This window comes from Heteronotia binoei, chromosome 6 (assembly GCF_032191835.1).
Source record: "Heteronotia binoei isolate CCM8104 ecotype False Entrance Well chromosome 6, APGP_CSIRO_Hbin_v1, whole genome shotgun sequence".
NCBI classification, from domain to species: Eukaryota; Metazoa; Chordata; class Lepidosauria; order Squamata; family Gekkonidae; genus Heteronotia; species Heteronotia binoei.
The window spans coordinates 27,702,026-27,726,501 of NC_083228.1; the positions used below are offsets into that span (position 1 = coordinate 27,702,026).

The following is a 24,476-nucleotide window of genomic DNA, read 5'->3' on the forward strand; positions in this document are numbered from 1 at the left end:
CCAGTTTCTTGCTACAAGTATTAACCAGGGCTGACCCTGCTTTGCTTTTAAGATCTAACAAGATCTGGGCAGCGTGAGCCATCCAGGCCTGGGCAGGCAGAATTACCTCCTTATGGATCAAGTTGTTTAGAAGTATATAACTGCTTAGGATGGCATGATCGGGACACCTAGAGTATCACAGTGAAAGTCTGAATCCGAGCAAAAACTGTGAAATAATTAACAAAAAACCTCAATACACAACTTAATAATCTTATTGCAAAATGTTTTAAAGAAATATTTTTGTTAACTATTTCAGTTTTTGCTAGGATTACATGATGGCATTGTAAGTTATATATTTTGTACCACTATCTTCCAAATGTTTGATTTCTAATTTCCTCTGGGAGCAGCCAAGTCTTTGAGTGAGCTGTAGTAAAATATGGGGGGGGGGGGGGTGTTCCTAAATGACCAAAGGTCATGGCTGTGTTGAGAAAAGCCTCCAACAACTCACGCAACTCACGCACACCTAAATACATTCTACCGCTATTTAACACTAAACAATATGACCGTGTGTCTGGCGTAAGAAGGGACTATCCCTCTGATGCATTCATGTGTAAACAGTATCGCTCTAACCGCAGAAACTCCAAACCTATAACGAAAGGGGAGTATTTTGGTAACGTGGGCAGTCAGTCTATACAACATGCGCTACGACAGAGCCACTTTTTTTTCCCAATCTAGGCAGCCAGTTTTAAATGCATAGCCTCCACCGTGCCTAAGGCGCTAAGCTCAAATGCTGCGTGTAATTTCGAAGACTAGCATTACAAGATGCTTTGCTTGCAGCACCGACGGACGGAGGTCCCAATAAAGCCTATTCCGCTCTCCCTCCCCGTGCTCTTTTCTTCCAAGTGTCCTCCCGCGTTCTGGGCTCTGCCCAAAGCAGAGCGCGCCATGCCAGGACGGGCGGCGGGGGCGCTCGGTGGACCACGCTTGCCGTGACTCCTCCTAGAGGTGGTATGTGGAGAAGGAGCAGCCCCTCCCTCCCTCCCCGTTTCCTACCACCGGCCTCCGGAGCTGCCGCCATTGAAACCATACAATACAAGCGACGAAAGGGAAGGAAGGGAGCGCGGCACGGGCACTGCGGCACTGCAACGGCAGGCGGGAGACGGCGGTTAGCCGGACAGGTGACCCGGTGGGGGGAAGACAACTCCGCTAAAGCGACCCACGTAGACAGCCGGTTGGGGCGTTGGGCGGAGGAGGCCTTGCGTTTCCCGCCCCCTCCCCAAAACAGCGGAGGCGGCCCGCAGTACGGGGAGCGCCGCCCCCCACCGGCTCCTCTGCACGCAGCAGTGTGGGGAGGAAAGGCACACCGTCCTCAGGCGGAGGCGGTGGTGGAGCGGCGGGGGGGGGGGGGGCGGGAGAGGCTCTGAAAGGCGGGAGGGGGATGCGGCGGCAGCGCCTCAGAGAAGCAGCTAAACCCGCTTGAGGCTAATTTTGCGTCCTCGCAGCACCGGAAAGGTCAAGATGGTGCCGCTGAGGGGAACCGCCGCTCGCGGTACCGTTCCTCAGTCTCTTCAGCCTCTTGAGGGGGCGTGATCTGTGGCCGCCGTGCGCTTCTCCCCAGGGAGAGTAAAGTGAGGAGAGGGCATTCCACGGCGTTTCCCTTTCCGGGGTGCCTTTTCCGTTAGAAGCGGCTAACGGCACAGCCGGAACTAGAAGGGGGGGGGGTGTCTAGGCAACCGTCAAGAGGGCAGTTTAAAAAAAACAAAAAAAAAACAGACGGGCAGCCGGGGAAGAAAATGGGAATTGCGCGGGAAATGAGCGACGTTAGCTTTCCCATAGTCCTACGCGCGGGCGTCGCTGAACTCTACTGCACACCTATCCGCCCCCACGCCAGAAATACTAGCCGTTTTTAATAGCGGTTTGCGTTCCTCGTTTGAGTATCAAGTGAGGCGGTTGCCCTGTTTCCTTATTCTCGGAGGTTCTGTCGCTTCATATACACACCCCCTTAGGCAAATAGGCCTAACGCTTTGGAGGTTTGAATTTGAAAAAAAACCCCTCGAAGTAAGGCTCCCCGCCGGAATGAACAACCAATCCCGTTAAAGGGATAGGTTTTCATAAAGCAGAGCTAAAGGCGCCGGCCCCTTGGTCTGCCCAAAGAGAAGGTACAGAACAAACCGCCACAAAGCAGGCGCATTGGCCTGGACTACTAAATATATGCAGCCCTTGTACGTGTTTGTGCTTAATAGTGAGCCTGGTGCGGCGCTCAGACAAAAGTTTTCGGGAGTCACAGGCCTTAAACTGTTCGGGTATTTCGAACCTCAGGTGGGAGTTGCTGCGGCTCAGGTAGAGCATCTGCTTAGCATATGTCCCTTCCAGGTGCTACCTCCAGTGAATAGGATCCGCTACTAGTGGGCGATGTGAAAGACCTCTCTGCCTGAGAGTCTGAAAAGCTGCTGCCAGTCAGAGTGGACAATCCTGACCTTCATAGGCCAGTGGGGTCTGACTCAGTATAAGGCAGTTTCATGTGTTCCAAATACCAGTGACCTCAGTGGAAATGGTGAAGTAACTATAAGTCAAGTCTGTGTGGTTGCTTTTTAGGATTGTGACCTAGAACTAGTTTTCATTGCCATGGTCATTACAAATAGGTGTGCTTGCATGTCTGAATATTCTCTGTTCCTTTTTGTGGAGCTTAGTGCTTCTCCCAAACATCTGTGGCTTTTATTTGTGTGGAACAGCATTCAGCAGTGTGAAATCTCTAGACACATATTTAGGCCTTACTGGACCTTAGGCAGGCAGTTTTTCATCTGAGCATAATGCTACACAATTCCAAGTAAATCCTTTCCTTTAGGGTTACCATCTTTGCTTCCCCCCCTTCCCTTCTTTCCTGACTGAAGTCCTGTGCTTAAAAGTTTTCTGTGTTCTGGAAAAGCTGTATCTATTTGAATTTTTAAAGACACAGCTTCTATTAGTAACAAAAGGTGGCTACACTCCTCTTATACATATAGAGAAAATTACAGACAAAACCAACAAAAACAAATACACATACAAACCATCCTATAACACCCTAGATACAGTGTATATATATTGCATTAACTCCATCCAAGATTTTAGGTTGTTTATCCATACTCAGCTTTTTGTGTATTTTTAATATATATCACCATTTAACAAACTGCTTAATAAAGCTTACTGGAAAATGTCTAGTAAAGAGGATCCCATCTTTTCCGGTATGGACCTGCTGCTGCCCTGTCAACTTCACAGTCCTTTGCTGGCCAAGTTGAACTATACATATTTACAAAAATAAAGATGTGGTCTTAAGTCATGTTTCTACTGTTGCATTTAACTATACTTTTAGACACTAGCAGAAAGATTTAAGGAGCAAAATATGAAGCACTTGCTAAAATTTTGTCTTCTAATATAACTTTAAGCATTGTCCTATATTGCATCTGCTCCAACTCCTAGGAAAACATTAATTCTATTGAGTAGTTAGAACTGGTTATAAAGATTCTTTTTTTCCTCTTTAGTTCAGTTGATATCTTGCAATGCCACTAAAAATGGGGAGTACATTTCAAAGAACTGTAGCTTGATAATAGTTTAAAAATTGCGTGTTCATACTTCCTCTTAAATATATTGTTTATGTTCTCCATTGTATCATGACCTTCACTTTGTAGTTCAACTGCTACTGTGCACTTTTGTTTTATTGCAATATCAGTCATGTTGCCCAGGAACGTTTATGTTTTTACTTACATTCTATTGAACAGGGTGCCTGTTATATTTCACACCCAACATCAATCCCTTCTTTCACTTTTTATAGATTTTGTGTTAGGGCAAGCAAATAAGAATAATCTGCTAGAAGACTGAAAAACACAAAACATCAACATGTCGGCCAGAGGTGGAAAGAAAAAAATGACCAAAATGTCACGCTCCAGCAGAGCAGGTGTTATTTTTCCAGTGGGGAGAATGATGCGATACTTGAAGAAAGGAACATACAAGTATCGGATAGGAGTGGGAGCTCCTGTCTACATGGCAGCTGTCATAGAATACTTAGCAGGTAATGACATTTTTAAAATTAAAATGCTAAACTAGAAAGGCAAAGTGCTTTCACAGCACCTTCAAAATTTAGGGATGATGGTGGTCAAGAATTCATAAAAATCACCTGCTGGTCAGATGTTTTGATATCCGGCACCAGGTCTTTTTTTTGAGCAGGAATGCAGTTTCGGCTGGCTAGGTGATAGGGGTGTGTGGCCTAATATGCAAATGAGCTCCTGGGCTTTTTCTACAAAAGCCCTGTGACATCATGGGGTGGGTACTACTATGCAAATAAGTTACTGCTGGGCTTTTTCTACAAAAAAAGCCCTGTCAGGCACATACAAAAGTAGAGGCAAGTGTGAGCAGTGGAAATCCAATCCAATCTGCTTTATCACAAGCAAGAAAATGTATCTTTTGGCTCTGAAGGTTATGATAAGCTTCAATGGAGATCCCATCCAGCAGAGAAAGGCCCCAGAAATTTTGAGCTCAGGCCCATAATAGGATATGAGCCAGTAGTGTGTAGATTATACGTGTTGAGTCAAGGGTGCAGTGATATTGGTTTTCCAGGAAATATTCTGTTTTTCCTAGAATATAATATGGTGCCCTAAATTGAGCATGGGTTTTTTTATTTCTATTTTGTATATAAAAGAAAGAGTACCCTCTAAATGCTGAAACTGAAATACTTCATTAGGAAAAAATAAGTGTGATTTCAGTGTTATATTCAAATGAAGTCAAAACTATAAATTACTGTTGCTCTTCATAGCATCACTTGCATTTATGAGTGCCTGGGAAAATTCAGGAAGAAGGTTCTCCTCCCCCCCCCCCTTACTGTTTCCAGTTTTTCCAATGGAAAAGAGTAGCACTGAGGGGGAGGGGACTATGAAATATTTTCTCTTTTTAAATGAGTGAATTGTTTTTTGGGCAAGGTTTTAATTATTTGATTGAATAGTTTGAGGTATTATCTGTAAGACAATTTATAGCACTAGATAAATTCCTGTGTGTACAATAGGCAAATGCAATATATTTTCAAGCACATATTTGTTTTAACTGTGATTAATTTGGTCACCGTATCCTATGATATCCTATCCTATGATGAATAGCAGTTCATGATGATAACACACTATAGAAAAGTTCAGTGTTTTCAATGTTACAAAGTTTAAATTGATATTCAGGTATTCAGCTAATCCTAATATAACCATATCAGACTATTTCTGAACAGATAACACACTTTCTTTTCTTTACTACAAAATCTGTGTATTATGTTTTCAACTTGACTTCTTCTTACCTCTCAGGTGATAGAATATATGCTAGGGCAGCAGGTTTCACTTTAATATTGGGAATACTCCCAATTTTTTTCTAGTAGAAAACTAAGGCATTTATACTTCACACATTTATTTCACAAATATGCAAAATTGTAAAAAAGTTATGGTAATGTTAAAATTATTAATTGTATGATTTACATAACAATGATGACAGGTTTAGGCTTGGGAAGAAAGTATAGCATATGTTTTAGTCCCACTACCCAATTTCTGCTTTATTCAGGGGACATCAGAATGTCTAGAAATTTTACCTCTCGTTTTATGACTCGTTAGCTCCATATTAGGCTGGAGATTACAATATCCCTTCTACCACATGACAGGAATTAGCTTTATTTAGATTTGACCTGTACAACAAGCAGGTTAATTCATAACATGATTATTATTTGTGTTCCCCCACATCACCTTGCTTAGAAATCAATTAAAAAATGCATGTACTCTCTCAAACAATTCAGCTGAAAAACTTTAACTATGAAACTGCCAACTTTGTCTTATATTGTATCTACACTGGTATCCATTCATTATTATTAATTTAATGAAACATTGAGTCTTTTATAATCCTCCTCCATAAAGCACTGTAAAATGTGTTGGCCACATCTCTACATAGATGCAACTGTGGACCTCAAATTATTATAATTTTATTTATTATTTAAAAAATTTTATACCTACAAGAACCTGTGTGAGGCAGCTTATAAAATAAAAAAAATAATAAAAACAAAATCTTAAAAGATATTAAAATTTGGCATTAAAATATACACAGCCCAACATAGTAAAATAAAAACAGACCACTGCCAGCTTAAAATAACAGATTCCAGACTTAAAATAGTATTTTTTTTTAAAAAAACAATCAATTAAAAGCATGAGTGGGCAGAAATGTTTTGTCCTGGCACCTAAAAGAAAGCAACATAGGTGCCAGGTGGACCTTATGGGAAAGGGTATTCTATAAATGAGGTGCCACTATTGAAAATCCCTGTTTCTGGTTGCCACCCACCTCATCTATGAAGGTAGGGGCACAAAGAGCAAGGCTTATGAGGCATGTCTTAACTAGCAGGCTAGACAATATGAAAGGAGGCAGTCCTTCAAGTACCCTGGCCATGTAGACCATAAGGTAAGAATCAGCACTTTGAATTTTGCCCAGAAACAATTGGGCAATTAGTGCAGATTTTTCAGTGCTGCAGTGATACTATCCCTGTATCCTGTGACAGTAGCCTGGACGCTGCATTTTTAGACATGGTATGATTTCTGGACCATTTTCAAAGGCAGCCCCCTCACAAAGCACAAGGTAATCTGGATGTAAGCTTTTGGAGGAATGGTGTATGAACCAAAGCTTATAAAAGACATTATGTGTCACAGAGGAGATCTGCACCTCCAACCATAGACCAGATTCCAGCAGCATTCCCAAGCCATGAGCCTATTCCTGGAGCAACTTTATCACTGACCAGCAATATTTCAGTCTTGTATGGATTGAACTTCAGTTTATTAGCCTTCATCCATTGTATTACTATCTGCATTACTGTCAGGACTTCCACAGACCTGCTTGACTCACCTGTTAAGGAGAAGTAGAGCTAGGTGTCATCTACATATAGTGATACTTTACTCTGACCCCCTGATGATCACTCCCCATGGTTTCATGTAGATGTTAAAAAATGTGGAACACCCCCCCCCCCCCCAATGATCCTGTTACATAAATGCCATGGGGCCAAGCAGCAGTCCCGTAGTACTGCCTTCTGGAACTAGCCAGTTAAGTAAGAGTGGAACCACCAAAACATGATGCTTCCCCACTCCCAACTCAACCAGCCTCTCCAGAATGGTACCATAATTGATGGTATCAGACACCACAGAGGTCCAGAAGAATCAACAGGGACACACACTCCTTCTGTCAGTCTCCTGGTGAAGATTATCCACCAGGGCAACCAAAGCTGTTTTTGTCCCTAAATCCAGGCCTGAATCAGGCTTGAAATGAGTCTAGATAATCTATCTGCTCCAAAACTGCCTGAAGTTACCACCTGCTCAAGCACCTTGGCCAAAATGGAATGTTAGCCATTAGCGGCAGTATTAGTTAGTCAGTGGGGTCCAGGGATGCCTTCTTCAGGAGGTGTCACATGACTGCCTCTTTTAAAGAAGATGGAATCACACCCTCGTGCAAAGAGGTGCTTGTTTCCTCCAGCATTCACTCAGCCATCCCAGTCTGGCTCAGTACGAACGACCACAAAGGACAGGTGTCTAGATGTGGGAGGGCACACACTTCTGAGCAGCTTGTCCACTTTATTAAGCCTCACCAGCTGATAATCATCCATAGCACTTGGACCAGACTGCACTCCCTTGGCACTTGGAGACTGAACTGCAACTATGGCATCTTAGTCACAGTAGGTGCAAGGATTTTATCTGCAAAATGCATTGCAAAAGCACCACAACAGGCCTGTATTAAGGAGCATAGTATAAGAATCTCTTTACAACCCCAAAACAGCATTGCATGGATGCAATGGTGGCAGAGAAGAAAGCTCACTTTGTTATCATGGCCCAGAGTAGGCATGATAATGTGCTCTCAACTGTGCTTATTTACATTCACCATGAGTTTTCCTTCACTTGCACTCCAGCTGTCCACTCAATCACTTTAGTGCTCTAAGCTTCTCAGTAAACCAGGGAGCATTCCAAACTGTGTAGGAGGGTAGCAGGCACTTCAGAGGAATCATGTTCACAGTCAGGATCATCTCCATATTCCACAGATCAACCAACCCTCTTTCTGTGTGTGTGTGTGTGTGTGTGTGTGTTTGTGTGTGTGTGTGGTGCCATCGAGTTGCTTCTGAATTGACTGAAAATCCTCAAGAGATGTCATGTGGATTAATCATTCTCCTGGGATGGACCATACTGGCCCCTACCCTTACAGAGATTTTGAGTGTCTGTGACTCTGAATCTTACCAGGTAATGGTTAGTCCATGACAAGGGCAGTGTGGAAAATTTCTCCATTACCAAGCCATGTATTTGGCCCCTAGACAAAATTAGATCAAGTATATGTGCGCCCTACATGATTAGGGGCTAGAAAAATCTGTGCAGGAACAAAGTCCTGAGCCACAGCAGTCAGCTCAGTCTCAGCATGATGATTGAAATCCCCAAGCACAGCAGTCCTCAGGGTCCTCAATGTCAAACCCAGGATTGCTTCACTCAGCTCAGGCAGGGAGACAGTTGGGCAGTGGGATAGGTGGCACATCAACAAAATCCCTATTCCGTCCTGAGTTCCCAGCATCAGGTGCATGCAATCAAAATTAGGTCTCTGGGTAACAAAACACGTGGGGAGTGCTGGAGACCCCCAGTAGACCACAGACATTCCCTTCCCCCACCCACCAAGCCTATGCTGATGCTGTATCAGAAACCGGGGGGGCAGGGTTGGGAGAGACCCACCCATCTCTCTTCACCCATCCAGGTCTCTGTGATGTGTACCAGCTTCACCTCCTGATCCTCTATTCAATTCTGGATGTGAGACATTTTATTTTGAACCAATCTGCCCTTTAACAGCAGCACTTTCAGACCTGACAAGTGATTAGCGAGACTATCAGCATCCTTGAGGTCAGCAAAAGGATCTGAAAGAGGAATGGTCATAAATTGATTTTCTCTGCTGATCCATTCTTCCACCATCATATTTCCCTCTACTCACTAGTACCTTGAAAGTGGCACTACTTCCCCCTTTCTGATGCACATTCACCCAGACACATGATACAGAATCCCATCAGCAGGCACTACTAGCAGATCACAGAGAGATACAGCAGTCTGTCTGTTGCCAGTCTCTGGCCTCCCTTCTGTTGCAGCAGGATGTAAACTGGAATTCTTCCGTCATGGTTCCCATGGGTCACCAATAACAAGCCATGGGCCTTTGGCTGTTATGTCTCTGACAAGAGCTGGACTTTAAACTGGACCTCTGCCATTTACCTGCAGTATGAGTGGGGAATCAGTTAGCTGCAGAGTGATAGTCAGCTGATTAGCTGGTCCTAGTCTAGTTCCTACATGCCTTCCCCTACTGTATACAACACCTTTAAAAAGAACCAAGGCATACTGTAACTACCTTTGAAAGTAAGCCTCGCTTGTGCAGGTTGTCCACCCCTTTTTCATGGTGAATGGATCATATGTGCGAGTAGGAGATAATCTAAAACCAACTCACAAAGTGAGAAATCAATATTGTATTCAAGCTACTACAAAGCATTTTGACATGTTTCCTTTAATATTCTTCTAAATTTTTCAGAAATTATCTCACATGCCTCAGAGTAACATAAAAAGAGAAAAAACAAAATGTAAAAAAGGTAGGAGGATAAAATTCTTTCAATTTTGGTAAAGCCTGTTCCTTTATAGCAGGGGTGGCCAACGGTAGCTCTCCAGATGTTTTTTGCCTACAACTCCCATCAGCCCCAGCCACTGGCCATACTGACGGGGTGATGGGAGTTGTAGGCAAAAAAACATCTGGAGAGCTGCCATTGGCTACCCCTGCTTTATAGGAGTGGGAAAGTTCTGCATATGTCAGTAATCAATCATTACAGCTAGTGGTTTTGGAAACCTGTTCAGGTGCACCCAAGGCTTGATGGTAGCATGAATTCAGGCATTTATTTCCATTTCTGCAAAGATGTGATACCTTAAGATTTGCCAATGTCCTCAGGAAATTTTTCCAATGCACAGAAATTTTTTTGGGGGGTAGAATGATGTTCTATGGACACATTAAGCAATTTTTAAAAGCATACTAATATATAATGAATATATTAATGCGCTGTAACAGTTTTTGAATAATATGACAGATAGACGATCTTAGTCGACCAGTCATTTTACTGCACTCAGGATATAGTGGAGGGGATCTTTGTCTAATTAGGGAACTACCAGTCTGTTTTTAATCTGTATATTGTTTGCAACTTTTTGCATGACTATGTATACTACTAACATGAATCACCTTATGATGCTTGTTGATCTGATTTGAATATAGGACAATGTATACTCTTGTACTTGGTTAGTCACAAAGGAGATCTTGGCCTGAAATTATACATAATGTATTTCTAGTTACTGAGTTCTACTTCATTCAATTTATAGCAGAAATATTGGAATTGGCTGGTAATGCAGCGAGGGATAACAAAAAGGGAAGAATTGCCCCAAGACACATTCTTCTGGCGGTTGCAAATGATGAGGAGCTGAACCAGGTATACTTTCCAGATGCAGCAGTTGTCTTTATTGGATTATGTGCTTCTTTCTACAGGCCAATAGGCTGATTTTTATGGTTACTTATAAGGAGATGCGATTCATTACCACAAGGTAAAAAATGGTGAAAACCTGAAGCCCCAGAAGCAGTATTAGAACATTTGTAAACCATGTTTTTGTTTTGTTAAGACTTTGCTAAATGATGGCTTGCAATCATCCAATTTGTAATCTGTGTCTTATTCAAAGACACTTTAGTTGTCAGCTATCAACAGAGGGAGAGAAATATAATATGTTAAGCCTGGTTGTGCTTAGACTCAGTTTGTAATAACAAGCTTCACTGTAATAAACAATATAATGGAATAAATTATATGATGCTGTAGGCAAGAATATTGGAACAAATGTGTAGGATATCAGTAACCTGAGCCATAGTTTGTACCTTTCCTTCAGCATTTGAAAGGGGAGGTATTACTGTTAATTTAATTGTTTTTTTAATTAACGTAGGCATATTTCTCTTCTGAAAAAGCCTCTCTCTTGAGCTATATATCATTTTTTGCATAATTTCTTCAAGTGCATAGGAATTATTTCTCTAAGAGTTAAGTATATAGACAAGAATAAAACACTATATCTTTTATGTTTGTATTCCATCCTTCCTTCAAGGACCTCCAGGCAACATACGACTGTTATCCCTTTTTGTACAGTGAATTGCTTATATGGGCAACGAACACATCAAGTCTCTTCACTTATGATCCACCCCACCACAACAACTTCACTCATCTGAGCAGGGCCTTCTGCAGTGGCCATCCTGCAAATGGGCAAGATCAACAACTGCCCATAAACATGCCTTCTCTGTAACGACCTCTGAATGGCCTACCTGAGGGGACAACAGGAAGGCTCCCATGCTCTTGGCATTTCACAAACTGCAAAACAGAATTATTCAGGAGGGTGTTTTTATAAAGGAGATAGGACTGCATCATAACTTATAGATCCAGGAAATTGCTTGATCAGTATTTACATGTCACATTTAATACTTATGATTTGTTCAGATGATAGCCTTGCTTTTTAATTTCTGTAATTCTAGTCTTATTCATTACTTATGAGATGTATCATCCTATTCATTGCATTAATTTACATTGTGTAATCTGCCTTGATTCTCAGTGAGAAAGGCAGATTATAAATAATGTAGATAAAAATAAATCAATCTAAATGAATGACCTCAAGAGATCCTGTTTTTACATATGTCCTTCATATATTGCCTCTTTCTGCAGTTGTTAAAAGGAGTGACCATTGCAAGTGGAGGTGTTCTGCCTAGAATTCACCCTGAGCTTCTTGCCAAAAAGCGAGGCATCAAAAGTAAATCTGATACTATCCTTTCACCTTCCCCAGAGAAGAGAGGGAGGAAATCTTTGGGAGGGATCAAGAAGAGTGGAAAGAAGGCAAAGGCTTCTAAAGCCCGGACACCCAAAAAGGTAAACACTCAGATTTACTCTGCCTTTTGTGGAAAGTAAGCTTTCTCTCTTAGGACTAATGTACTCTGTTCACTTTTGAATTTTTTTATAATAGTTTTGTTGGTTTGTTAGTGGTCAGTTTCACTTTGGATGAGATAGTCATTTCATTATGAAGGAGTTCTGCATAATGTTATTAGCAGACAAGATACTCTGTGCAAGAACAAACCAGAACTTCTTGCAAGAAATCGGTTCTTCAGATTAATTCAGATGAGCCATCTTCAGTTTGCTGTAATGCTTAAGAGCAGAAAAACCCTGAAATTCAATATGACTCTGTTTGCCATATAAAAAAGAATTCTACACTTGGGCAATTTTTTAAAAAAATTGGAAACTAGTCTCACTGGTTTTGACAGACCTTTTTCCCAAGTAGTTATGCTTGATATTACAGCCTTAGTTTTAAACATAGATTAAAAAAACTGAATTCATTGATTCCATCTTCAACATATGTTTGTGAAGTGCCATCAAGTCACAACTGATTTGTGGTGACTCTATAGAGTTAAAGCAAAAGATGAACAGAGGTGGTTTTGCCATTGCTATTGCCTGCCTTTACATAGCAACCGTGGACTTCCTTGGTGGTCACCCATCCAAGTACTAACCTGGGCTGACCTAGCTTAGCTTTTGAGATCAGGGCCTTCAATATATGTATTGATTGATTGACTGGAAGATTACATATCACTTCCATGATGAATATTGTTAGACTGGGTAAAATTATACTCTCAAGCTATATTTAGATCTATCAATTCAGTATGAATCTCAAAGTACCCTTGGGTGTCTTACTAATAGAAACTAATGTAAAGACCATTTTTACATAACATTTCAGAGCAGAAAAAAGCCACATGTTTGTTTCCTAAATGTGGGGACTGGCTATCACTGAAATATATCTAAGTCAGGGGTAGAGACGTGAAAGCCTGGGGGTGGGGTGGGGGAAAACCCTGGTTTTTCCCTAATTTTTCTAACTAAAAAATAAATAAATTGGGAGAGTATGGGGGGAATCCTATGAAATATTTTCTTTTAGATTTATTAAAATATTTTTTACAAACAAGGTAGGCATGCTTTAGACATATACAACTTTTAAATCCAAGATGCATTTTTGCACCCAAAAGGATACCAGATCTTCACACGGGAAGCATGCGGGGCTTTCATTGCTTCTCAACATTTGTATTCCTTCTTTTGAACTGATGTGGCTGCCCATTTTACCTCTCTCTCAAATCACTATGACATTTACCCAAAGACTAGGTGAAAAGTAGCTTATTGCCTTTCCTTACAAGAGGGATAAAAAATCAGAAGGAGGTGGGTTGAAAACTTCACAAAAGCCTTACAGGAAAACTGCAAATTTCATTGAGAACTTAGCTGTCTCCAACCAGATAGCACAAATTAAGGTACATGTGCTCAGATAGCAAAGGGTGTATTGGACTGCAGTTTTCACTCAAGTGAGTATATTTACTTATACAAAACTGAGGCATTTATAACCTTCAAATTCCATAAATAGGCCAAATATTACATTTTTATATGTTAAGTATGTTATAAATTATATTAAAGCAGTAAAATTGGTTTAGGTTTGATAGGACAATAAGTATTACTTATGTTATTTGAGGGTTTTTCCTGAAAAAAACAAGAGGGAATGTTTTCCCCCTCGATGACTTCAACATTTCCAGTAATTTTTCATCTCTCATTAGGAGGGGTCCCCAGTGTGGTGCCTATGGTTATCACAGCTCTTGCTAACACCTCTCCTAGGGCCTGCCAGTTGTTTTCAGAAAGTGGAAAGAGGCAGGTGGGCTTTTGCCAAGCTGGGCTTCTGATTGGATGTGTATATTTTAAAAAACAAGCATAGCTTTGGCAGCAATTGCCATATAGCACAAGGATCTTCATTGCATTAGTCTGTAAGCAAGAAAATACTTTTAAACAATGTGTTCATTTTAAAGCATATCCTGTAAAACAGAAGTTCTGTCTGAAAATTTGGAGTTATGCATAACCTTAATCCTTGACATTTTCTGGTTGCAACCATCACCCTGTGTCAGAATTCTAAAGGTGCCTGCAGGCCCAAAAGGCGGGGGATCCTTGCTCTAGGCAGATGCATGTCTCAGATTTCATGCAGTTATTTCTATAATTATAAAGGTGTATACCATTATATGCAGCCACTTTCACAGTTTCAAAGCACAAGCTGAAAAACAGCGAAAACATCATTTTATTTTCATCACAGGAGTGACTTTTGGTGCACCTGAAGTACATTTCTGTGTGTCCAGTTCTACAATGCCCTGCCAGCAATTTTCAGTGTTCAAGCAAATCATTCATCTTTGTAGTGTCTTTTTGGAAAACAAATCACACATTTGTTGTGTTTGATAAAGTGACTTTTATGCTTTATTTTCACCTCATTGTATCAAATAGTCCTGATCTGGAAAAGTAAGAAGTTACTCCATCAAAGAAAACACTAGCTGTGAAGAAGTTTTTGTTTCCTGTTCCGTTTCCACAGAACAGTTATTTTATACAAAACAGCTTCCCAACATGAAAACAAGGTGGAGTCACTGCATGAGGATCTTCCTTCTTTAAAAAACAAATGAATGAATTGGCACTGAATGTAGCCTTGATGGGGTGCTTACAGAATATCCCTCAGCTATAGAAAATATGGTCAATCATAGCCATATTATGAGAAGATGGTATTTGTATGCATATTTTAAAGAATTTATAAACAATATATTTGATCTACTGAAAGTCTATTGTAATTAGCTTTTCTGCGTGTTTTTGTTTTCCGTTAGAGCAAACAGAAGGACAGTGAAAAAGAAGGAGCATCCAATTCAGCAACTGACGATGGACCTGGAGATGGGTTTACCATACTTTCCTCCAAGAGCCTTGTTCCAGGACAGAAGGTAGTAAGTCAGAGAAGAGGGTACAATAAAATTTTAACATCTTGCAGAAATGCCCATATCAGTGTAGAATGTTTTGTATGTTAATGTTTCATAAAGATTCAGTAAGCATTTTAATCTTCACAACAGTTAGGGTCACAGAGATTGTTTATTATTTGATAACTTCCTCAACAAGTATTTTAGAATTATTGTTTTGCTTACGATATATGCAAAAACAAAGGTCTGTGTGAGAAAGTGTTTTATGAATTAGGTATGAGTCCCAAAAGTCTTGGACTACAACAGTATTGACAAAAGTAATTTTGAAATCTCTTGTCATTATGTTGTGATTTTATTATAGCAGGAAGGTGAAGACTTTGAATGGTGGTGCTTCAGGAAACTGGAAGCAGTTAGGGGTATTTTAGAAAAAGAAATGCACCTTTAGTGGTTTGGTAGAATCTAAGCACACTCATAGATGTTATTGTACAAATACAGAATGCAAGTTTATAGGTGCAGAAGCTGTATACTTTACATGTATTCCTACTTGGATGAGGAAGTACACATGAAGTTCCTCCTTGATCCAGTGTCCAGAGCTGCTTATGCATAACCCCAATGGGAAAGTTGATAGTAGTGCCAGCCTGTTGATTGGCAGAGGGGATGGGGAACATGATCTAATTAATGCTACCACCAGTTATCTGGCTATGGGCACAGAACCCAGCTGCTGCTGTGCACACGTGAAGCTGGACTGGGGGTACAATTATTTGATAACAAAGATTGGCACTCAAAAGGACATCAGAGTTTTCACACATATTTAATTCTGCTGTCACTTTATTCATTTCATAGAATGGATGAGATTGGGTTCCTGAGGGGAAAAGGGGAAGCCTGCCATTACTTAAACTTTGTGTGAAATTTTAAATGTGAGTTTCTGGTGTGAAAAAAAGTCCCAACAGGGTGATAGTTATACACACACTGATGGGTTCTGAATTTATTTTGATTACTCAAGATAGGGATCTCCAGGTGTGGTGGACTGATTATTAGAAACATCAGCTTTGTGTACACCAGCGGGGGAAAACACAAATGTGTGATTCCGAACTCACATATGACATTAGTCCAAAAAGTACAAAAGAACAACTAAAATTATTGAGGGTTGCCACACTTTCTATGAATGGGAGGATTTTCAGTTTAGACTAACTGAGTGGAGAGAACTGGTTGAGGTTTGTAAAATCATGAATAGAAAAAGTAGACAGGAAACAGTGTTCTCCCTATCATAATAAATATATTATCGCTCAATAAAATGGAATAGCAAGACTCCTTCACATAGCACAAAACTAACACAGTTCACAGTTACAAGATGGTGATGGTTACAGACTTAAAACGGCATTTTAAAGGAGTTAGATGAATTCATGGAGAATAATGTATCAGTGGCTGTTGTTCATAAAAAACTAAATCGTTCCAGCTGCTGGGGATGTACTGTTATGGAGTGCTGTTGCCTTTGTGCCCTGCACATAGGCTTCCTGAGGACATCAGGTGGCCATTTTTGAAAACAAGATGCTGAGCTAGATGGACTGTCAGTCTTATTCAGCAGTGTTCTTATGTATTCATGAATTCTTTCTGTTCCCCTCTTGGTTCTTGTAGCTATCTCTGACACAGAGTGACATCAGCCATATTGGTTCTATGAAAGTAGAAGGCATTGTGCACCCAACTACTGGTGAAATAGATCTCAAGGAGGAAATTGGTAAGACTTTATTGAAGTCAATAGGGCGAGATTAAGTTGTATGTAATAAAAGCCTTTCACGGGACAGGATTTATATATTATTAGCAACTATTTTATATATTTACATAATAGTGCAGTGCTTTTTAAAGTGTTCCAAAGGGGCAAACAACAATGATACAATAAATCAAAATCAGGAGAAAGCAAAAAAAAAAAACAAGGCAAAGAAAAATTATAATTAAAATTATAACTATAATTAAAGACCAAGGCATTAATTAAAGCCTGTTGGAAGGACAGAGTTTTTACCTGACTCCAGGGCAACCACAATGAAGGTTGTGTTCCATGACATTTTAAATGGGTGGCAATGTCAAAAACTTAACTTTAAATATAAAAATGTTTGCTTTACTGTCTTACATTGCCATTATAATTCTGAGCCTGTTGGTTTCAAAACTTCATTTTAAAGTTAGCCTCCCTGTCAAGCCTTTTCTCTCTTGTGCAGCAATCTTTCTCTTTTTTCCTTTAGCTGTGCTTGCCAGATTGTATTTTGGGGAAGAGGGGACTCTTTATAGAAGTATTTAGCAGTACAGTTAGTAGCCTTTATAGCAAAAGGCTAAAGCTTTTTCGTGTCTTAAGTAGGAGTGTGCAGCACAAGAAAGCTTATACTTTCAAATCCAGAATTTGGGGTGTCCCCCCCCCACCACCCTGCCCCGTAACTGCTTATGTTTGTGTAGGACATTGCCAGCTCTGATTTCAAATGCAGAGCTCCAGAGCTTTGAAACCATTACTTTCAATGGGGAAGTCTACTGGAGGATGTGGGGCAGTTGTTAATAAAGATGTGTGTGTGTGTTAACTGCCATCAAGTCACTTTCAACTTATGGCAACCCCATGAATTAATGTTCTCCAAGGCGTCCTAGTGTTAACAGTCTTGCCCAGCTTTGCTAACTGAGGGCCATGGCGTCCTTTATTGAGTTAGTCTCCCCCATGCTGGGTCTTCCTCTTTTCCTGTCACGTTCCACTTTTCCTAGCATTACTGTCTTTTCCAGTGATCAAGTATGATACCCTCTGGTCATTTTAGCTTCTAGGGAGAATTCAGGCTTCATTTGATCTAGAACCCACTTATTTATCTTTTTAGCAGTTCATGGTATCCATAATACTCTCCACCCACACCACATTTCAAATGAATCAGCTCTCTTCCTGTCAGCTTAATTCATTGTCCAGCTTTCACACCCATACACAGTAACAGGGAATACTGTAATATGAATTATCTTGATCTTAGTCACCAGCAACACATCCTTACACTTAAGGATCTTTCCAAGCTCCTTCATGGCTGCTCTTCCCAGTCTCAATCTCGTTCTGACATTGGTTGCTGCCTCCCTATTGGTTGATGATGGAGCCAAGGAATAGAGAATCTTGAACAATTTCAATTTCTTCATCGTCCCTTCAAGTTGTGTAATACCCTTTTAGTCATTACTTTCGCCTTCTTGATGTTCAGCTGTAATCTTGCTTTAACCTTCATCAGTAGTCATTTGAAGTCTTCACTAGCTTGTGCCAGTTAATGTGGTGTCGTCTATATATCTCAAATTGTTAACGGTCCACCAGTTTCCACTCAACCTTCATCTAATTGAATCCAGCTTTCTTGATACAGACTGAAGAGATAGGGAGATAAAATACATCCTTATCTGACATCTTTGCCAGTTGGCAGAGATCAGCACCAAATTTCCACAGAACATATTCCTCCCTCTAGTCTAAAGACATCTCAGATGTCAAGTGAATTGGATCAAGAGGTTCAATTTTCATTATATTTCTGAGGTAGATGCCAGTTTGGTGTAGTGGTTAAGTGTGCAGACTCTTATCTGGGAGAACCGGGTTTGATTCTCCACCCTCCACTTGCACCTGCTGGAATGGCCTTGGGTCCGCCATAGCTCTGGCAGAGGTTGTCCTTGAAAGGGCAGCTGCTGTGAGAGCCCTCTCCAGCCCCACCCACTTCACAGGGTGTTTATTGTGGGGGAGGAAGGTAAAGGAGATTGTGAGCCGCTCTGAGACTCTTCAAAGTGGAGTGCGGGATATAAATCCAATATCTTCTTCTTGGTTCTGGCTGTTTCCACTAATTCCTATTGGGGGAGAGTGGCACTGGCCGCAAGCATTAAAAAAAACCAGACCTGTCTACATTAATTTCATTTTCCTACTCTTACAGTGACTGACAGTTAAAAAAAAATTACCTTTCTGCTGAAATGCTGCATTTACCATGCTTACTTGTTGTGGTCTGTCATTTGTTTCACAAAGTGAAAGAAGGAGAAAGGCAGTTTTTTCATAATTTCCTAAGGGGTTTTCTTTGCAGGGGGGCTGGTGTGGATGTTTTACAGCCAAATGACACCAAAATTCCAGGGGAGTGAGGACTGTCTGTCCACTCAAGACCAACCAAGGTTCAAGTGAATTGGGTAGTGGGTTCCAGTTCTACAGGCCCTTGAACAAGGTGCCACTAGTTATCCTACTTGCAGAGTTGGAAAGGGCCATGCTCCCACAATTGAGGGAGTGAAAGAGAATGCCAGCTCTCTGTAGTTCATCTCCAAAGATGATTGGCTAGGGACAATCTGTTCTCCTCCCTTGCAAGGATCTGATGGGAAGGGAAAATACTATTGCCTAGGAAATCAGTGTGATCAGAGAAAAAAGATAAGCACATGTTGCATTGCTGGTAAGCAGCCATATTGGGAGGTAGAGGGCATGGTTGTATAATAAAAACCCCTTCCCAGAAACAACCCCAGATTTGCATTATCTTTCTGGAAGATCACTACTGACCCAAACCAGTGATTTCTGTGAATATTTTTGGCTTGGAAATTTCAGTGCACACACCTCTAGTCTTAAATCTCCTGTTTAAATGTTGAGGTGGTAGAGGCAGAGTTAGCCACTGTAAAAAACTTTTTGTTGCTTCCTGTGGCTGGCCTTCCATCATAGGTGATCAAATATAGTTATATTTAGTTGTAATACAGTTGATTCCACTAGCCCAGTCACTGTTTTGAATATCTATAACTCTTTCTCTCTGCGTGTGTAACATGGTTTCAAGTCACAGCTGACTTACGGCAACCCTAGACAAGCAAAGAGCAGAGGCTGTTGTCCTGACCTGGATAGCCCAGGCAAGCCTGAACTCAGAAGCTAAGCAGGACTGACCCTGGCAAGTGTTTGGATGGGAGACCTTGGAATGATTTCCAGGCATGCACACAAACAAAATTTTAAAAAGTGGTTTATTGCCTTCTTCTGTGGACTGTTCCTTTGCGGTCTCCCAGCTAAGGACAGATCCTGCTTAACCTCTGAGATCTGACAAGATCAGGCTATACCATTCCACCTTCCCTCCCAATGTCCTTCATTTTACTGTCCAAAATGGATTGTACTTAAAACATACTCTAGCTCATGCCTTTTCACCATTCTTTTAAATATAATAATACCATTATCATCCATATTCTACGCCGAGAACGGAGGATCCAGTTCTACTTCTATCAGTGGTAAAGGAATGTCAGGCCACAGAAAAGTTGAGACATGGATGTTTTTCTTAAAAGGTCAGATGTGTATTTTTATTTGAAAGCTGTATTCAGTATTTCATTTAGAGACCTTGTGTCACTTTTACAGGTAAAGCGCTGGAAAAGGCTGGAGGTAAAGAGTTCTTAGAAACAGTAAAGGAACTACGCAAGTCACAAGGACCTCTAGAAGTCACAGAAGGTAGCATTTTTATTCTCTGTAGTGTTTACATTAATCACACAACATTTCTTTCTTCATCCTTGAATAAATTTTCTTTATTAGCATTTCTAAGATTAAAAACAGCTAAAGGAAATAGGGATCACTGGACTGTACCTTTGTGTGGTTTGCTGTGTATTCAAGTATGGTAAAACAATGCAAGAACTATTTTGAGTCTTAACTACAGCTACAACCCAAAACTTAATTTTTGTGACCTCTTCTGCAGATTCCTGCCTATGGATAATTTTGGTATGTTCTTCACATGCAGCAGGAAAAAAGTAGAATTCTTATACTTCCATGCTCCTGTTGGAGAGGTCACATTCTTGATATTTTCCTATGTAAAAACTCTGCAGTTGAAAATCAAACCTATCAGGGAGAAGGGTTCTAGTTTAGGCCTTCACGTGCTGTATTAGTTCTCCACTTACAGGGAATTAATAATGTAGGGGAATGTTGGAAAAATTAAGCCCTTCCATGCAGTAGTAGAGGACTGATGTATAGCACCTCAGCACTCTGCCACCTCCTTACCACCTTATTCTGCTGCATGTCCAGACCAGGCTTCTATCAAATCTTATTCAAGATCAGATAGTTAGAAGTAAGATCCTACCTAGAAAAAGTACTGTCCTCTATCAAATCATTTTGTTAAAGATAGCAGGCAGCTCCATGATATGAGCACTTTCATAATTTCATATTAATATAAAATGTTAAATCACTTTATGTAAATTGCAGATCTTCTGCGGTATTCCATTTCTATCAGAAGGTGACTGCAGTGTGACAATTAAATGCTGTCCTAAAGGTTATACCTAAAGTTAATAGAGGCATGCCAGTATAAGCTGGCTGGAGTTGGTTTTCTCTCATAAATTGGGATTCCAAGCTTTGATTAAACTCTGGTTTAAAATCCAGGTTAGCAGAAGTCAGATTGGCTCAAGTTGACCTAGGCACCTGCATATATCTTTCAAGGGCAGGGGTGCCCAAACTTGCTTAACATAAAAGCCTCATAGAATAAATGTCAGATGTTTGAGAGCTGGAAGGAAGGAAGGGAGAAAGGAAGAGAAAAAAAAAATAGATGGGAGAGAGATGGAAAGAAAGCAACTTTAACTTTAAATGCATTCTCCAAGCCACCAGCTGGCTTGGCTTGGACAAGTGATTTAAGGAGAGAAATGCCTTCTCCCAGCTGGCTGACAGGGGCCTTGAGAGCCACACAATATGGGTAAAAGAGCCACAGTTTGGCCACCCCTGGTCAAGGGTAACCAGACCAAGTTTCAAATTGTGTTTCTTCACACAAGGGAATTATATTTGTGCACATTTTTAAAAGGTATTTAAATGTGATGTTTGAACATGTCTAGTTCTCATCATATGTGTGGTTTTTGTTTTCCTTTTCAGTAACAAAGAACTAATTCCAACCAGCAAAAAAGAAAAGATTTTTGAAAACTTATCTTTTGTCTCTCCCTTCCTCCCCTTTTTGTTGTTTATCACAGCTGCTCTCAGCCAGTCTACTGGTCTAGCAGCAAAGTTTGTCATTCACTGTCACATCCCACAATGGGGTTCAGATAAATGTGAAGAACAATTGGAGGAGTCTATAAAAAACTGTTTAACTGCCGCTGAAGACAAGAAGCTGAAATCTGTGGCATTTCCACCTCTCCCCAGTGGCAGGTATGTGATTCCTTTGTTGAATCCACCCATTAAAGTCATTTGAAGAAAATGCCATAAATTTACTTATGTTTCAACATTCCACATGTAAATAACTAGGGCATTTTCAGTGTATGACAAATTTTAACAAGGGTTGCCAGAATTTTTTCCCCAGATAGGATTTATGTGCCATTAAGAAGCTGCTTGGCATATCCTATTTAATGGCTGAAGCTTTACCCATCAGTACATTACCATTGTGCATGTTGTTATATTCTGATCGTTTGCCTTGAATTTTATTAAATAACAATAAAAGCTCTGTTAGGAAAAAAAAAGTTGACTACCCTAGTGACTTCTCTGGCTGACTTACCAGTTTGATTGGTATGAAACTATCAGGACTACCTTCAAGGACTATAGTATTCCTGGTGAAATATTAAAATACTAGTGTGGGTCTAGGGTCTGGTAGCCCCTTCCTCATTTCTATGTGTGGCCCTGATTGATTGACCTTCATCCACTTTTCACAACAATGCTAACTAGCTGCCCTTGGCCTTCCCTCTCATTTCCAGGATCTTTAATAAGGTTTAAATATCTGTGTTTTGAAATCAGATGCAGCTGCTAATTTAGTCCAACTGTATCCATTTACTTCCTCTCTCTAGCCAAGTCCCCTTGCCTCTTCGTTATATCTTTGCCCAGAAACCACTATAGATTCTCTGTCCACCATGTACCAACGTGCCTGGGCAGCAGGGGAAACTCCTTTAATTGGTGCTTCAAAAAAGTGTAGATTGAGCAAAGTGCTGCTGCAAAATGGTGTTGCCCAGTGATAAGGCAGAGAAGCCTGTAAATGTCATCTCTGCAGCTCAGATATAGATTAAATACTATATGGCTTAGTATTAAGACATTTCAAGTTGATGGTTTACTTACAAGCTTTAATACTGATCTTTTTCTTATGTCTAGAAATTGCTTTCCAAAACAGACTGCTGCCCAGGTGACTCTCAAAGCCATTTCTTCCCATTTTGATGACTCCAGCCCTTCGTCCTTGAAGAACATTTACTTCCTGCTCTTTGACAGTGAGAGCATTGGCATCTATGTGCAAGAAATGGCAAAACTAGATGCCAAGTAGCAACAGAAGCCAAATGAAATTTTATTTTTCAACATAAATTTGAGTAGGATCAAGAATTAGAAGTGGGTTTTATTTTTAAAATATTGTGAGGAAGGAGTATGTGAGTAGCTTCAAAGTTCTGTGATGGGTGGAGGGCTTTTGTTACGCAAAAAAGAGAGGAAAAATGTTTGACCTGCAGTTTCACCATGCTTTAGACAACCTGACATTTTGTTTCATCCCTAAGAGATTAAGTTGCCAGCTCTCTCTTTATGTCTCACGTTATTTTAGTTTAGACCTTTTAATAAAGAATTTCATTTTAGAGTAGCAAACAATTCAGTGCATATAAATACTGAAGACATGAATTGTTTGCTCCTGTTTCTTTTCCCAGTGGTAGGTAGAAATAACGTTGTGTCTACATTCCATATTGGAGAATGTAATTTCAGAGAGTTCACTTGGTGCTTTACTGTTTTATCCCAGAATGACCTGTAACTGCCGAGAATATTTCATCTTATTTGTTTTTAATAAAAATGGCATTGTGCTTTTTAAAAACTTTACCTTTATTTCATTAATGTACATTTCCATATATATCTTACTTCAGATGCAAAATGTGAGCAGAGATAAGTTATTGAGGAACAAAAGATGACTCCACTCAATGGTGACAGATTCAACTCTGACATTGTCATTTGCCACTGGAAGAAACTCAGATTTACAGAAATAGACTGAGAAGGAAGCAGTGGTATTCTGCTACATTCTGTATTAGCTGTAGTCTCCGGATCAAACTGAAGGGTAGCCCCACATACAGCAAGTTACAGTAATTCAGCCTAGAAGTGACCATCGCATGGATCACTGTAGGCAAGTCCCAAGAGGTGAGATAGGGAACCAATTGCCAGAAGATGATAAAAGCTTGATCAGGCAATCAAAGTGACCTGGGCCCCCATAGAAAGTGAGGAATCCAGCATCACCCCAAGACTCCTTATCCTTGGCTCTGGCACTAATGGATGGTTGGCCAGACTCCACCCCAGATATTTTGACAGAGCATTAGGGGCTGTGGCTGAGTGGTTGCAGCAAAGCTGGCTGAAGTTGAATCCAATGAAGACTGAGGTTCTGTATCTGTCATGGGGGACTGGGGTCAGGAATCAGGCTCCCTGTCTTTGGTGGGGCACCATAACCATCCATCAACAGATAGAACTGGGTGTCATCTGCATATTGATGACAACCCAAACCCCTGGACCAGCTGGACAAGGAATGTAAGTAGGTGTTAAATAACATTGGAGAGAGGATCGCCCCCTGCGGCACCCTACATTAAAGTGGGTAACATGGGGACATCCTCTCCCCTCTTGCTTTTTACAAAATTCATGTTGGCCCTTGAACTATATAGTAAAAATAAATCCCAGAGGTTCTAACAAAATCCACCTTCTAAGCCCAATCAAACATATAAGAGGGACATACCAAAGAGCAAAGCGTGTTTTGAAAACAATACTCCTGCTTCAT

General features: G+C 40.6%; 1 protein-coding gene across 1 annotated transcript; it reads left to right on the forward strand.

Moving 5' to 3' along the window:
• The first annotated feature begins 866 nt into the window (after positions 1 to 866).
• On the forward strand, positions 867 to 23,534 carry LOC132573600 (core histone macro-H2A.2). The gene is made up of 9 exons (XM_060241172.1): positions 867 to 1,157; positions 3,788 to 4,024; positions 10,383 to 10,489; positions 11,753 to 11,953; positions 14,743 to 14,853; positions 16,462 to 16,561; positions 20,159 to 20,248; positions 21,739 to 21,913; positions 22,841 to 23,534. The coding sequence occupies exons 2-9, from the start codon at positions 3,853 to 3,855 to the stop codon at positions 23,004 to 23,006; spliced, it is 1,122 nt and encodes a 373-aa protein (XP_060097155.1). The 5' UTR covers positions 867 to 1,157; positions 3,788 to 3,852; the 3' UTR covers positions 23,007 to 23,534.
• Positions 23,535 to 24,476: the final 942 nt, after the last annotated feature.

Bases quoted from the DNA above. Each gene is read 5' to 3' on its own strand.
- LOC132573600 (XM_060241172.1), top strand. From the start codon at position 3,853: ATGTCGGCCAGAGGTGGAAAGAAAAAAATGACCAAAATGTCACGCTCC. The intron at 4,025-10,382 runs GTAATGACATTT...TTCAATTTATAG, and splicing joins TGTCATAGAATACTTAGCAG to CAGAAATATTGGAATTGGCT. The intron at 20,249-21,738 runs GTAGCATTTTTA...TGTTTATCACAG, and splicing joins ACCTCTAGAAGTCACAGAAG to CTGCTCTCAGCCAGTCTACT.